Source organism: Chiloscyllium plagiosum, unplaced genomic scaffold (assembly GCF_037043375.1).
Source record: "Chiloscyllium plagiosum isolate Xiang-an unplaced genomic scaffold, Cpla_swu_hap1 HiC_scaffold_13, whole genome shotgun sequence".
NCBI lineage: Eukaryota > Metazoa > Chordata > Chondrichthyes > Orectolobiformes > Hemiscylliidae > Chiloscyllium > Chiloscyllium plagiosum.
The window spans coordinates 49,849,437-49,862,870 of record NW_028270151.1 but is presented as its reverse complement, the minus strand read 5'-3'; the positions used below and the strand labels follow the sequence as shown (position 1 = coordinate 49,862,870).

The 13,434-nt window shown below is 41.0% G+C and overlaps 1 protein-coding gene across 5 annotated transcripts in view; it reads left to right on the top strand.

Annotated features, from left to right (window-relative positions):
- Positions 1 to 13,434, top strand: part of LOC122555934 (uncharacterized) — a 316,199-nt gene that overhangs the window by 93,556 nt on the left and 209,209 nt on the right. For 4 of the 5 annotated variants that reach the window (XR_015759187.1, XM_087993575.1, XM_043702225.2 and 1 more), the window contains exon 7: positions 10,645 to 10,710. The exons of the other annotated variant lie outside the window; for it this stretch is intronic. Coding sequence is in view for 3 of the 4 variants with exons in the window: in XM_087993575.1 (XP_087849701.1) it covers positions 10,645 to 10,710 (66 nt within the window). In the remaining variant the exon portion in view is untranslated. The remainder of the gene's footprint in view (positions 1 to 10,644; positions 10,711 to 13,434) is intronic. 5 annotated transcript variants of the gene reach the window in all.

The window sequence follows — 13,434 nt, the reverse complement described above, 5'->3', positions numbered from 1 at the left end:
GCCTTAAATTTTGCCAATCGAACCGGTGCTATATGGGCCCTATGAAGTATCTTCAGCTGGATAGCCTGGGTTCTGTTACAGATAGTAATTCTTCTAGCGTTTTCCCAAATATCATTCCACGTTTCTATAGAGATTTCTAGTCCCAAATCCTGATCCCATGTTTTAAGCAGATTATCCATATCTCCCGATACTTCAGCATGTAGTAAATGATAAATAGTACTGACGGAAGATACCCCCACTGGTCGTAGGACACTACATTCTCTATCTGATTTATAAAGACCATCTAATAACGTAGTCTTCTTCTGTATATAATCTCGAATTTGGAAGTATCGAAAGAGGCCTCCATTAGGTAATCCGAATTTCTGACGCAGCTGTTCAAAAGACATCAGGACCCCATCTTTAAATAGATCCCCTAAACATGAGATACCCCTCGATCTCTTACCACCTTTCTTAAACAGTGGCACCACGTTTGCCAATCTCCAGTCTTCCGGCACCTCACCTGTGACTATCGATGATACAAATATCTCAGCAAGAGGCCCAGCAATCACTTCTCTAGCTTCCAACAGAGTTCTCGGGTACATCTGATCAGGTCCTGGGAATTTATCCACCTTTAGCCGTTTCAAGACATCCAGCACTTCCTCCTGTGTAATCTGGACATTTTGCAAGATGTCACCATCTATTCCCCTACATTCTATATCTTCCATATCCTTTTCCACAGTAAATACTGATGCCAAATACTCATTTAGTATCTCTCCCATTTTCTGTGGCTCTACACAAAGTCCTCCTTGCTGATTTTTGAGGGGCCCTATTCTCTCCCCAGTTACCCTTTTGTCCTTAATGTATTTGTAAAAACCCTTCGGATTCTCCTTAATTCTATTTGCCAAAGCTTTCTCATGTCCCCTTTTTGACCTCCTGATTTCCCTCTTAAGTATACTCCTACTTCTTTTATACTCTTCTAAGGATTCATTCAATCTATCCTTTCTATACCTTACATATGCTTCCTTTTTTTCTTAACCAAACCCTCAATTTCTTTAGTCATCCAGCATTCCCTATACCTACCAGCCTTCCCTTTCACCCTGACAGGAATATACTTTCTCTGGATTCTCATTATCTCATTTCTAAAGGCTTCCCATTTTCCAGCCCTCCCTTTACCTGCGGACATCTGCCCCCAATCAGCTTTCAAAGGTTCTTGCCTAATACTGTCAAATTTGGCCTTTCTCCAGTTTAGAACTTCAACTTTTAGGTCTGGTCTATCCTTTTCCAACATTATTTTAAATCTAATAGAATTATGGTTGCTGGCCCCAAAATGCTCCCCCACTGACACCTCAGTCACCTGCCCTATTTCCCAAGAGTAGGTCAAGTTTTACACCTTCTATGGTAGGTACATCCACATACTGAATCAGAAAATGTTCTTGTACACACTTAACAAATTCCTGTCCATCTAAACCTTTAATATATGGCAGTCCCAGTCTATGTTTGGAAAGTTAAAATCCCCTCCATAACTACCCTATTATTCTTACAGATAGCTGAGATTTCCTTATAAGTTTGTTTCTCAATTTCCCTCTGACTATTAGGGGGTCTATAACACAATCCCAATAAGGTGTCATCCCTTTCTTATTTCACAGTTCCACCCAAATAACTTCCCTGGTTGTATTTCCGGGAATATCCTCCCTCAGCACAGTTGTAATGCTATCCCTGATCAAAAATGCCACTCCCCCTCCTCTCTTGCCTCCCTTTCTATCCTTCCTGTAGCATTTATAGTGCTGGAAAAGCACTGCAGGTCAGGCAGAATCTGAGGAGCAGGAGAATTGACGTATCGGGCATTAGCCCTTCATCAGGAATGAGGCTTATGGGTTGAGGCTGAGAGATAATTGGGTGAGGGGTGTGGGGTTGAGGGGAAGTTAGCTGGGAAAGCAATAGGTTGATGAAGGTGAAGGAGAAGGTGATAGGTCAGAGGGGGTGTGATAGACTGGTCAGGAGGGCTGTGCCGAGTTGGAGGCTTGGGACTGGTATAATGTGGGAGGAGGGGAAACAAGGAAGCTGTTGAAATCCACATTTATCCCGTGTGGTTGCAGGGTCCCAAGGCGGAAAATGAGGCGTTCCTTCTCCAGGCATCGGGTGATAACAGTTTGGCGGTGGAGAAGGCCCAGGACCTACATGTCTGTGACGGAGGGGGAGTTGAAGTGTTCAGCCAAGGGGCGGTGGGGTTGGTGGGTGTGGGTGTCCCAAAGCTGTTCTCTGAAATGATCCGCAAGATGGCGTTCTCGGAGGAGAGCACACCGGGTGCAATGGATGAAATAGATGACATTGGTTGAGGTACAGGTAAATTTCAGGAGGTGAGGGGAGTGGTGTGGGTGCAGGTTTTGCTCTTCCTGTGGTGGCAGTGAAAGGTGCCAGTAATGGGTTGTGGGCTGGTGGAGGTGTGGACCTGATAAAGGCACAAACATCAAACAAGTAACTTGCATCTGTCTTCTCCATAGAGGCCACAAGTATTGTATTGGAAATTGTTTGGAATGCAGATTGGAAAAAAAAAGGAAAATTACTGGAAAAAATAATGATTTGGAGATGCTGGTGTTGGACTGGGGTGTACAAAGTTAAAAATCACACAACACCAGGGTCTAGTCCAACAGATTTATTTGGAAGTACTAGCTTTCGGAGTGCTGCTCCTTCATCAGGCGGTTGTGGTATAATGAGTCTCAAATCTGATAGATGCCCACGACCTGATGGCTTTCACACAAATGTGTAAAAAAACCCGACTGCAGTGCTGGTGGCCATATTGGTTTTGATCTTGTGGAATTTGCTAAATTCTAGAACAGTCCATGTAGGTTGGAAGTTTGAAATGTAACCATCCTTTCAGTTAGGGGGTCAGCCGTGATCATATTAAATGGCAGATTAGGTTTTAAAGGCTGAATTAGGTAGGTAAAAACAATGACTGCAGATGCTGGAAACCAGATACTGTATTAGTGGTGCTGGAAGAGCACAGCAATTCAGGCAGCATCCAAGGCCTGTCCTCGGATTTTGCTTGAAAGGCTGAATTGCCCATTCCTGCTATTGGTTTCTGCATTTCTATGTTTCTATCCTGAAAATGACCCATTTATGCCTACTTTCTGTTTCATGCTACCTTACCAATCCTTTACAAATGCTAATATGTTACTTTCTAAACTATGAGCTCTTATTTTGATGTGACATCTTGTACTTGGATTTCTGGAAGGGATTTGACACCACGTGAGCAGGTTCCTTTTTACATGTGTTGCTTGTTGCTTTCTTAACAAACTCCAGTACATTAGTAAAACATTGTTTCCCTTTAACAAAACCATGTTGGCTCTGCCTAACTGCATCAAGATTTTACAAGTATCTGCTACAAACTCCTTAATAATAGATTCCAGCATTTTTCCTGTGATTAGCTATTAACCTAATTGGTCTATGGTCTCCTTTCAATCTCCTTCCTTCCTTGAATAGAGGAATTGCGACTTTTTTTGTTGTAATCTGGTGAGACTTTTCCAGAATATAGGATATTTTGGAAAATTAGAAGAAATGCATGAGCTATCTCAGCAGCATTTCTTTTGAGATCTTAAGATGAAGTCCAGTAGAACACAGGGACTTGTCAGTGTATGGTTCTAATAACTTTCAGAGTACCCTTTCTTGGTAATTGTAATTTTTTGAAACTCTTCCCATTTACTTGATTTAATATTATTTCTGTGATACTGGTTTTATCGTCTAATAGCACAGATAGATGTAAAGTATCTGTTCAATTCATCCACCATTTCCTTACTCTTCACTATTAAGAGGAATTGATATAACTTAAGAGTGTGAAGTACAAACATGATCTTTTTGAGAATGGCACAGACGACTCAGTGAATAGCATAACCTACTTCTACTTTTATTGCTAATCTTCTTCAATGCTGCAGAGTTGAAAGCACCCAAGTGTTGTCTGATTTTCAACTGTAACTTCCACAGAAAGCACAGAGAAATGGCCTTAATTGCAATTTACACAATTTCTCTGAACTTCTGCATTCCTACTCAACCTGGCTGCACGGTGCACAAAGCGACAAAAGAAAACATACCTTAATGTTGGCAGCTTCCTTTAAGATTTCAAGTTAGACAATGAACAAGTCTGCCCTTGTCCCATTTAACAGGTATTAATTCCACTATGAGCACACATCCATGTAGTCTACTCCCAGTATTGGGCAGTCATGTTGAGCACTTGCAAGTCACCAGCTGCAACTTTGACAGCCAAACCCAGTTGTTTGGAAGGGGCTGAGTTGTGGGATCCCCAGTGTGACTTTGGTTCAAGTGATTGTTCAATGTGTATTTCATATCCAAAAACCGGTCTGAGGTGCAATTTCTCTTTCTCATTACATATGTTAGCAGGATATCTGCTGTGTCTTCACCTTTTCCTGCTGAGAGTGATGAAAGTTTGCAATAAAATTTTTACAGCTTCCTTGTCAGCATTCAAAATATCAATGCAGAGCTTCCTGCTGGCCTTTACCGACTTAGTCTGGAGCCTATTTGTTAATGTAGAGAAAAGGTTAATGAAAACATAGCAATCATATTGGCAATAAAATTCTTTGTTGGCATTTCCTGCCAAACGCATTGAGCTTCTGACCTTGCAAGCATTATTTTTAAGCTTACAGTCAAATGTGCCCCATACCACTTTATCTTTTCAAACTAAAATTGTTACAGAGAGGTTACTTGGAAATTATCTATGTTACTGGTACTATTTGCTGATTATTTCTTTTGTTGAGGTTAATTTCAGAAACCAAAAAAAAAATCCTGCCTAGAACTGATTCAGACTCCTAAAGGCAGATACAAACAAGAAACTACTCTACCAAGCAATCAATATTCAGTCCATTAATTGTGGACTTTCTGCTGTTGTCAAATGCCACAATCTTGCTTGCAGATTGCCATTTCTCTAAGTATCCCTGGGATGCAGCTATTATATTTGCTTCTTTCTTCAGCAATAATACTGAATTTATAGAGCAGCCATAGCATAACAGCTGGGAGTAAAACATACTCATTTGACACAGACATACAGGACTGATCTTTAGCTCCCAAGGTGGCAATATAGAGGCAGGGAAATTCTTGCTTCCACAAAGCCAGCTCAGGAGAAAGTTCACCAAATGACATAATTTTTGTTGCTGGGCCTAGAACGATTTTGGTGGAAGTTGGGTCTACCATCTCAGCAAAGAATTCAAGAACAGCTTCTTCCCTGCTGTTATGAGGCTTTTGAATCGACTTCTCAAATGTTAATCCTGATCTCTCTTTCTCTCTGCACCTTCTCTGTGGCTGTAACATTGTATATACTGTCTGTTCTGCTGCCCTGATGCACTTTGTATGATATGATCTGCCTGTATAGCTCGCAAATCAATACTTTTCACTATATTTTGATACATGTGATAACAATAAATCAATCAATCAAAAATTCACTTGCAGTCACAGGACAGCAAGTGCCAAGACAGGTTGACTGAAAGGCAGCCTCAGCTTTCCAATACTTTGTTGAAACTGTTAATTTTTAAAAAACACAAAGAAAACACAGCCCTGAACCCTCCCACATCAACCACATGCACTTTCCATGAGTAGGAATGCAAATGCATGTCATGTTATGCCCGGTGGCACAGTGGTTAGCACTGCTGCTTCACAGCACCAGAGACCCGGGTTCACTTCCTGCCTCAGGCGACTGACTGTGTGGAGTTTGCACTTTCTCCCCGTGTCTGCGTGGGTTTCCTCTGGGTGCTCCGGTTTCCTCCCACAGTCCAAAGATGTGCAGGTTAGGTGAATTGGCCATGCTAAATTGTCCATAGTGTTAGGTTAGGGGTATGGGTGGATTGCACTTCGGCGGGTCGGTGTGGACTTGTTGGGCCGAAGGGCCTGTTTCCACACTGTAAAGTAATCTAATCTAATCTAATCTAATTTTACTCATTGCCATGACTCCTCTTACCCACTCTGCCAACCCTTGCCTTCCACATCTAAGGGCCCTCTATATCCTCCTTTGATTGCCTGTCATGCCCTCCATGCCAGTCTATTCCCCCTCCACCCACTCCTCAACCCTCTGTAACATTTATGCAAACTTAGTTATAACTCATGCCCATCAATGCTCTCCTCCAGCCATCCTTTGTGCTTGCAACCTGCCTGCCAAGTCACCCAGTAACCAAGTTCCCACTGCATATTGATGAATTCAAAATGGAAAAATACACTCATTGATAAAAGCAATTCATAATATTTAAGTTCCGTGAACTGCTTAATTCCTTACAAAAACATGTATTTGTATTCATTGTGCCTTAACAGGCTCTATAATCATTGGGAGCTGTCACTGAAACTGTTAACTGGAAGAAACCTCACTAGGATAGATTGTGAACTTGTGCAGCACAAATCCTAAAATGATAACTCTTAAGCTGATGTCAACAGATAGAGTGAAATAGGAAACAGTTTCTTAGCAGTTTGTTTTCAAAGTGTAAAACCTTCAACTTGTGTGTTGGACTTTACACCAGTGAAAATTGGATCGATTCTTCATGAACCTTGGATGTGCAAATTACAACCTGCTCCATTCCCTACCCCCGCCTCCAGGTTCATGTAAATAGTAACTGCTAGGTTCAGGGTGTCACTTCCAGAATCAGGGCTCGAGTGCCATTTTGGCTTCGCCTCAGACCTTATATGTCTTTTTAAAAAAAATGCAGGCCTTAAAAATTTGCATGTTTAAAAGCTGTAAGGCATGTTCATTTCCAAATATTTCAAAATACTTGGAAACTGTTGATGTTAACCTCATTATTCTTATTTCTTGGCTTATCTTTTTTGCCTTTTTAGAACTATACAAAATTTAGTTAACTGAAATATTAATATGGAGTGAAGTGTCAGTCATTTTCAGATGAGCTCTCAATGTAATTCCATAATTGATTGGCACAAATTGTGTTTTACAAAGTGTTTTTAACATCATGCACAGCAGTTAAATTTCATTTTCAACTTGCTGTCAAGCACAATATGACAATCCAAATATCTAAACAGAACTTAGTGTATTCTGTAATTATTATCATAATATGAAATAGCATTACAAACATTTATTTAAGGATACTGAATAAGCATTCTGGAATTTGCTATCCTGATAAATAAATGGCAAGACACCAGAAAAATTCTTTAATCCTTCACCTTAATATTTGCTGAAGAAAGCATCTTGTATTTACTGTAAACTTACATTTAAGATGACTGATGCCTATATTTGTTTGTCAAGCTGTCTTAAAACATATTACTCAGAGAAAATACAAGTTCATGTCACCAAACCTCAAACAGGATACCTACAGGATACTTAATGCATGAATTAACCCTTTCTTATCAAATTAAAAGAACCGAAGTCAGAAGCAAAGCATATACTGAAGATGAATTTGTTATTTCAGAATCAAAATATCACTGCCATGATGATCCCATTCTGACACCATGTAGTATGTTCTAGCACTATATGTATGCAATGAGATATGGATTGAATTTAATCTAAGAATTGTGGTAGGTATACGTACTCCTAAACTTGTACAGATATTACAGAGTGATTTTTGGATACAGCCTGTGTCCGCTGTGCTTACAATGCAGAATGAGGGTGGGTTACAGTTATATTTGTGTTTTAAAAAAATTCTCAAGGTCAGGTTCGTAGGAGAGTAGTCTGACACAGAACAAACGACCAAGAGGCGAGTCTGCTAGAATATGAGCATTTTATTCCCCGCAGCGTCGCCACAACCAGGTCTCATACTTACAACGGGTCTGGCTTATACTCACTCTACATGTTACCGGAACTGGGAGCCGTCAGTTCTCGTAGAGCGGTTGCCAACAACCCACGCTCGGCGGTTAAACGCAACCCCGGAGCAGACTCACCGAACTGGAGACTTTTCCAGCTGATATACTCTTTTCCAGATATAAACATTCATGTGAACAGCAGAGCAAGGCTAAAAAACACATTCCATTCTGGTTACATACAGATAAGAAGATTCACACGGGGAGGTGTGTAATAAGATTCACACGGGACTAAGCAACACCTCCATTCCGGTTAGATTCACACATGTATTGGGACATAATTTTTAACCGTTTCACCACATTCCACTGCTTGGCCCAATACATGTGTTACATTATGCTTAATTCAGTTCAATTCGTTTCAGTTAATTTCAGTTCAGTCAATTTAGTGTAGTTCAATTCAGCTCAGTTCAGGTCTGTTCAGTTCAATTCAATTGTGTTCAATTCAGTTCCGTCCATTTCAATTCAATTTAGCTCAGTTCCATTTTGTTCCGTTCAATTTGATTCACTTCAGTTCAATTCAGTTCAGTTCCACTCAGTTCAGTTCAGTTCAATCCCATTCAATTCTGTTAACTCCGCTTCAGCTTTTTGGACATGCCCACATCCTCCGCTGTACCCCAGGCAAGGGGTTCTTCGGCAGGACTGGGATCCTCTCAAGGGTGGACAGCAGCGACCCTGGGGTTCCTACGCCCTCGGCCTCCCAGTTCTCCGGTCGCCCCCCACCATTTCTCAAACAAACTGCCACGCCATGCCACGGTCCATGCCATCCCGGGACGGTCGGGACCTCCACAGTTTGTTCCTCTGGTTTCTTAGCCTTTTTCCAAAACATTGTTCTGTATCAAAATCTCTCCTCAATTGCGATTGACCCTGCTCGCAGCGCCAAAATGTTTTGAAAAATTCAGGTTCGTAGGAGAGTAGTCTGACACAGAACAAACGACCAAGAGGCGAGTCTGCTAGAATATGAGCATTTTATTCCCCGCAGCGTCGCCACAACCAGGTCTCATACTTACAACGGGTCTGGCTTATACTCACTCTACATGTTACCGGAACTGGGAGCCGTCAGTTCTCGTAGAGCGGTTGCCAACAACCCACGCTCGGCGGTTAAACGTAACCCCGGAGCAGACTCCCGGGTCTGGCTTATACTCACTCTACATGTTACCGGAACTGGGAGCCGTCAGTTCTCGTAGAGCGGTTGCCAACAACCCACGCTCGGCGGTTAAACGTAACCCCGGAGCAGACTCCCGGGTCTGGCTTATACTCACTCTACATGTTACCGGAACTGGGAGCCGTCAGTTCTCGTAGAGCGGTTGCCAACAACCCACGCTCGGCGGTTAAACGTAACCCCGGAGCAGACTCACCGAACTGGAGACTTTTCCAGCTGATATACTCTTTTCCAGATATAAACATTCATGTGAACAGCAGAGCAAGGCTAAAAAACACATTCCATTCTGGTTACATACAGATAAGAAGATTCACACGGGGAGATGTGTAATAAGATTCACACGGGACTAAGCAACACCTCCATTCCGGTTAGATTCACACATGTATTGGGACATAATTTTTAACCGTTTCACCACAATTTGACACCAGCTATAGCCTCATCTACATGTTGGGTTTCCTTAAGGGATGTGAAGCTTAAACCAATAGCATTACACTCTGCACTAAATGATTAGTGAATCCAAATAGTTGTACACAGGATAACATATTAATTTGAACATAAAATAAATAATAGATGGTATTAATTAGCAATAACATTGTTGAGGTTTGAATGCATTTTTAATTGGAGCTTTTCTCCAGAACATTATTGCCTTTTCCTGTCAAGGCAATATTGGAGGTGAGTGGAAGCAAGACCAGAAAGATGCTTTCATTTAAAGTTTTGTTTAGTTTCTACTAAAGAACTTTGAACTATTATTGCTTTGGTCTGATCTCCCTGTGTGTATTCCCTCTTTGACAAATGTAGCTGACTTGCCAAGGTCTGTGATGATGCTGCCCCTTTAACAAGGTTATGTTGTCCTTGGTTTTTGTTCAAGCTGGATTGTAAAGGCAGGAATTGCCTACTTTAAAACAATGGCAGGAGAGTGGCCAGTTTTCCCAGTTCAAGTTTTTCCTATATTAGTTTAGTATTTAGCAAGCAATTGAACATTGCTGGGGACCTAGAGAAGCTGCTATACTGAAAAGAGGTTCCATGCTTCAAAAGATGGATTGCTTGAACTTTCTCTCTGAAATCTGTCGTGCCTGTAAGAACCTGTGTTTGAATTTACCTTTTGCCAAGAGATGTATCTCTGTGATGTTGTGGGATTTGGAACAGCTTCATTAAGTTGCAATATAGTTAGTTGTGTTGTCAAATAAGTTGTTATTCTAAATTGTGCTTTCTTTAGTTCGTGTTTCATCTGTAGTGTGTAAATAAATTATGTTTTGCTTAAAGCTGAGTGGTTTGACCAGCTGCATCACTCCTAGAATATCCACCTCACATCTGCCTTTAAAATAAGAACAGTTAGAGTCTGTGCTACCTTCTTATAATGTTTTGACGGGGTTCTGGCCTGGTCCATAGTAGGTCCCATGTGACTTTCTTCTGATACCTGAAATTCTGCTTTTGGTTAATGTCCTTTTTTGTAGAGTTTGTGTGCAAGACTAAGTTTGTTTATAAATCCTGGGCCAGTGCTATGGCTTTTAATGCTCAATTCACACAACGGTTTACAACAATGCTAGCAGATTTTCTAGCAGGAATAGTGAATATTTTGAAGGTGAAAACCTGTGAAATATTTGTAAAGTTTGAAGCCTTATGGTACATTAAAAATCACAATGATCTTTTGTTTGATAACTGAACAAAACAGTTACAGGAAATGATTTACTTTTATGTGTATTTTTCTGCAGTATTTCAATTGGAATCAGTTATGTTTTGGCTGGGAGTGAAGCTTTTGCTGAGCTTTTGCAAATCAGGTGAGTGAAAGGAAATTTATACACAAATCATTAAAATAAAACAAAGAACTGTGGATGCTGGAAATCTGAAGAAGAATAGAAATCCTGGAGAAACCCAGTAGGTTAGGCAACAGCTGAGGTGAGAAAGCAGAGTTAAAGTTTCAAGTCCAGTGACCATTTTTCAGAACTAATAATAACTAGGAAAAGTTAGTATATATGCTGAAGACAGGGGGTAGGGTTTGAGGCAATATGTGAGGAGTGAGCAGATAGGTAAAGGTGGTCCAGTGACAGTTAGGCAAACGAAGGTTGGATAATGGTAAGCTGCGGAGAAAGTAAAGCTGATCATAGGGACCATAAGTAGGTGAAAAATGGGTTGGCTGTGATTGTCAGGGGCTGAGGTATAAGGTTGGTTTAAGGGCCTAGAAGGTGTACAGGCTGTAAAATGATTGAACTTGATAATGAATCCTGATGTGCAGGGTCCTCAAGGAAAGTGAGATGCCACCATGTTCCCTGACCAACATTTCTGTCTCAGCCCTATTGCAGTTTTCCAACAAAACTCAGAAAAGACAGTGTCTCATTTTCCACTTGGGGACTCTGTGACTTTCAAGACTCAATATTGAGTCCTGAAACCGTTTTAGAGCCTGAGCATCACTTTCCCTGCCCTTGACCTGCCTCCACACTTAAGGTCCAATTATGACATGGGCTGCTTTCAGCACAGCCAATCCTTTTTCACCTATATATGGTCCTCTTTATCAGCTTTACTTTCTCCCTGGCTTACATTATCTATCCCTGGAGAAGGGTCACTGAATTCAAAACATTAACTCTACTTGTTCTTCACAAGTGTTGCCAGACCTGCTGAGTTTCTCTGTAATTTCTGCATTCTTGCATTTTTGTTTGACTTTCTACATCAATTGGCTAATACATTATTTTGTTTTAAAGAATTAAAGCAGAGTTTGAAAGGAATGCCCCAGAATAAAGCATCTAAAAATCACGTGCAATTTGAAAGTATTCTTTTTATTGTTTGGCTATGATATTAGGATGTGCATAATACTTGATTGCTGCTGGTTGATCTGACAATGAGTAATAATTTAAATGCATTCAGAGTTTCTTCAAATATTTAAACAGGAAAAGTGTAGTTCTCTAAGGAGTGAGTCTTGAGAGTTAATTATGGGAAATATGGAAATAGTAATGAATTGAATAGCCACCATTCTTCACTACCACATCTAAGATTATGGTACTCCTGCTAAATGGGGAACATATCCAAATGAATAAAAGATTGATTAGCTAACATGAAACAGATGTTAGGCATAAATGGGTTAATTTTGGATTGGCATGAAGTAACAAATAGTGGAATAGAGATCAATGCTGGCCACTCAGCTAATTGCAATCTTTATAAACTCCCAGGACATATCAGGTGTTTCACAGAACTCTGTGGGAAGCTGAGGAAGGGATTGCTGGGTCCCTCGCTGAGATACTTGTATCATTAATCAGTCATGGGTGAGATACTGGAAGAGTGGAGGTTGCATAATATGGTGCCATTATTTAAGAAAGGATGTTGGAAAAGCCAGGGACCGATGAACTTTAGGGCAGTGGTGGGTAAGTTGTTGGAGGGGATCCTGAGGGACAGGATTTATATGCATTTGGAAAGGCGTGGACTAGTTAGGGGTAGTCAACATAGTTTTGTGTGAGTGAGATCATAGCTCACTAATTTGGTCAGGTTTTTTGAAGAGGTGACAAAAATGATTTATGAAGGCAGAGCAATAGACATTATCTGTATGGTCTTCAGCAAGCGTTCTGCAAGGTTCTTGTTGGTAAGGTTAGATGACATAGGATCCGGGGAGCTAACTAATTGAAAACAAAATCGACTTGAAGATAGGAGACAGAAAGTATTGGTGGAGGGTTGCTTTTCTGGCTGGAGGCCTGTGACCAGCAATATGCTGCAAGGATTGGTGCTTTTTGTCCTTTATATAAATTACTTGGATGTGAATATAGGAGGTACGGTTTGCAGATGACACCAAAATAGTTGGTGTAGTGGACAGTGAAGAAGATTATCTCAAAATACAATGGGACCTTGATCAGATGGACTATTGGGCTGAGAGGTGGCAGATGGAGTTTAATACAGGTACATTTGAGATGTTGCATTTTAGTAGGGCAAACCAGGGCAGACTTGTACAATTAATTGTAGAGCCCTTGGATTGTTGCTGAACAGAGAGACCTGGAGATGCAGGTGCATCATTCCTTGAAAGTGGAGTCACAAGAAGATAGGGCTGTGGTGAAGAAGGTGTTTGACACACATGCTTTCATTGGTCAGAACATTGAGTAATAGGAGCTGGAAAGTCATGTTACGGATATACAGGACATTAGTGAAGCCGCTTTTGGAATACTGCAATCAGTTTTGGTTGTTCTGCTACAGGAAAGATATTGTTAAACTCAAACGGGTGCAGAGAACATTTTAAAGAATGTTCCTGGTACTGGAGGGTTTGAGTTATAGGGAGAGGCTGAATAGATTGGGGCTTTTTTTTCCCTGCACCATCGGAGGCTGAGTGGTGACCTTATAAAGGTTTGTAACATAATAAGGGGCATGGATAGGGTAAATAGACTAGGTGGAGAAATCTAAAACTAGAGGGCATAGGTTTAAGGCGAGAGGGGAAGAATTTTAAAAAGGACCATAGGGGCAACCTTTTCATGCAGAGGGTGGTACATGTATGGGATGAACTGTCAGAGGAAGTGGTGGAGGCTGGTACA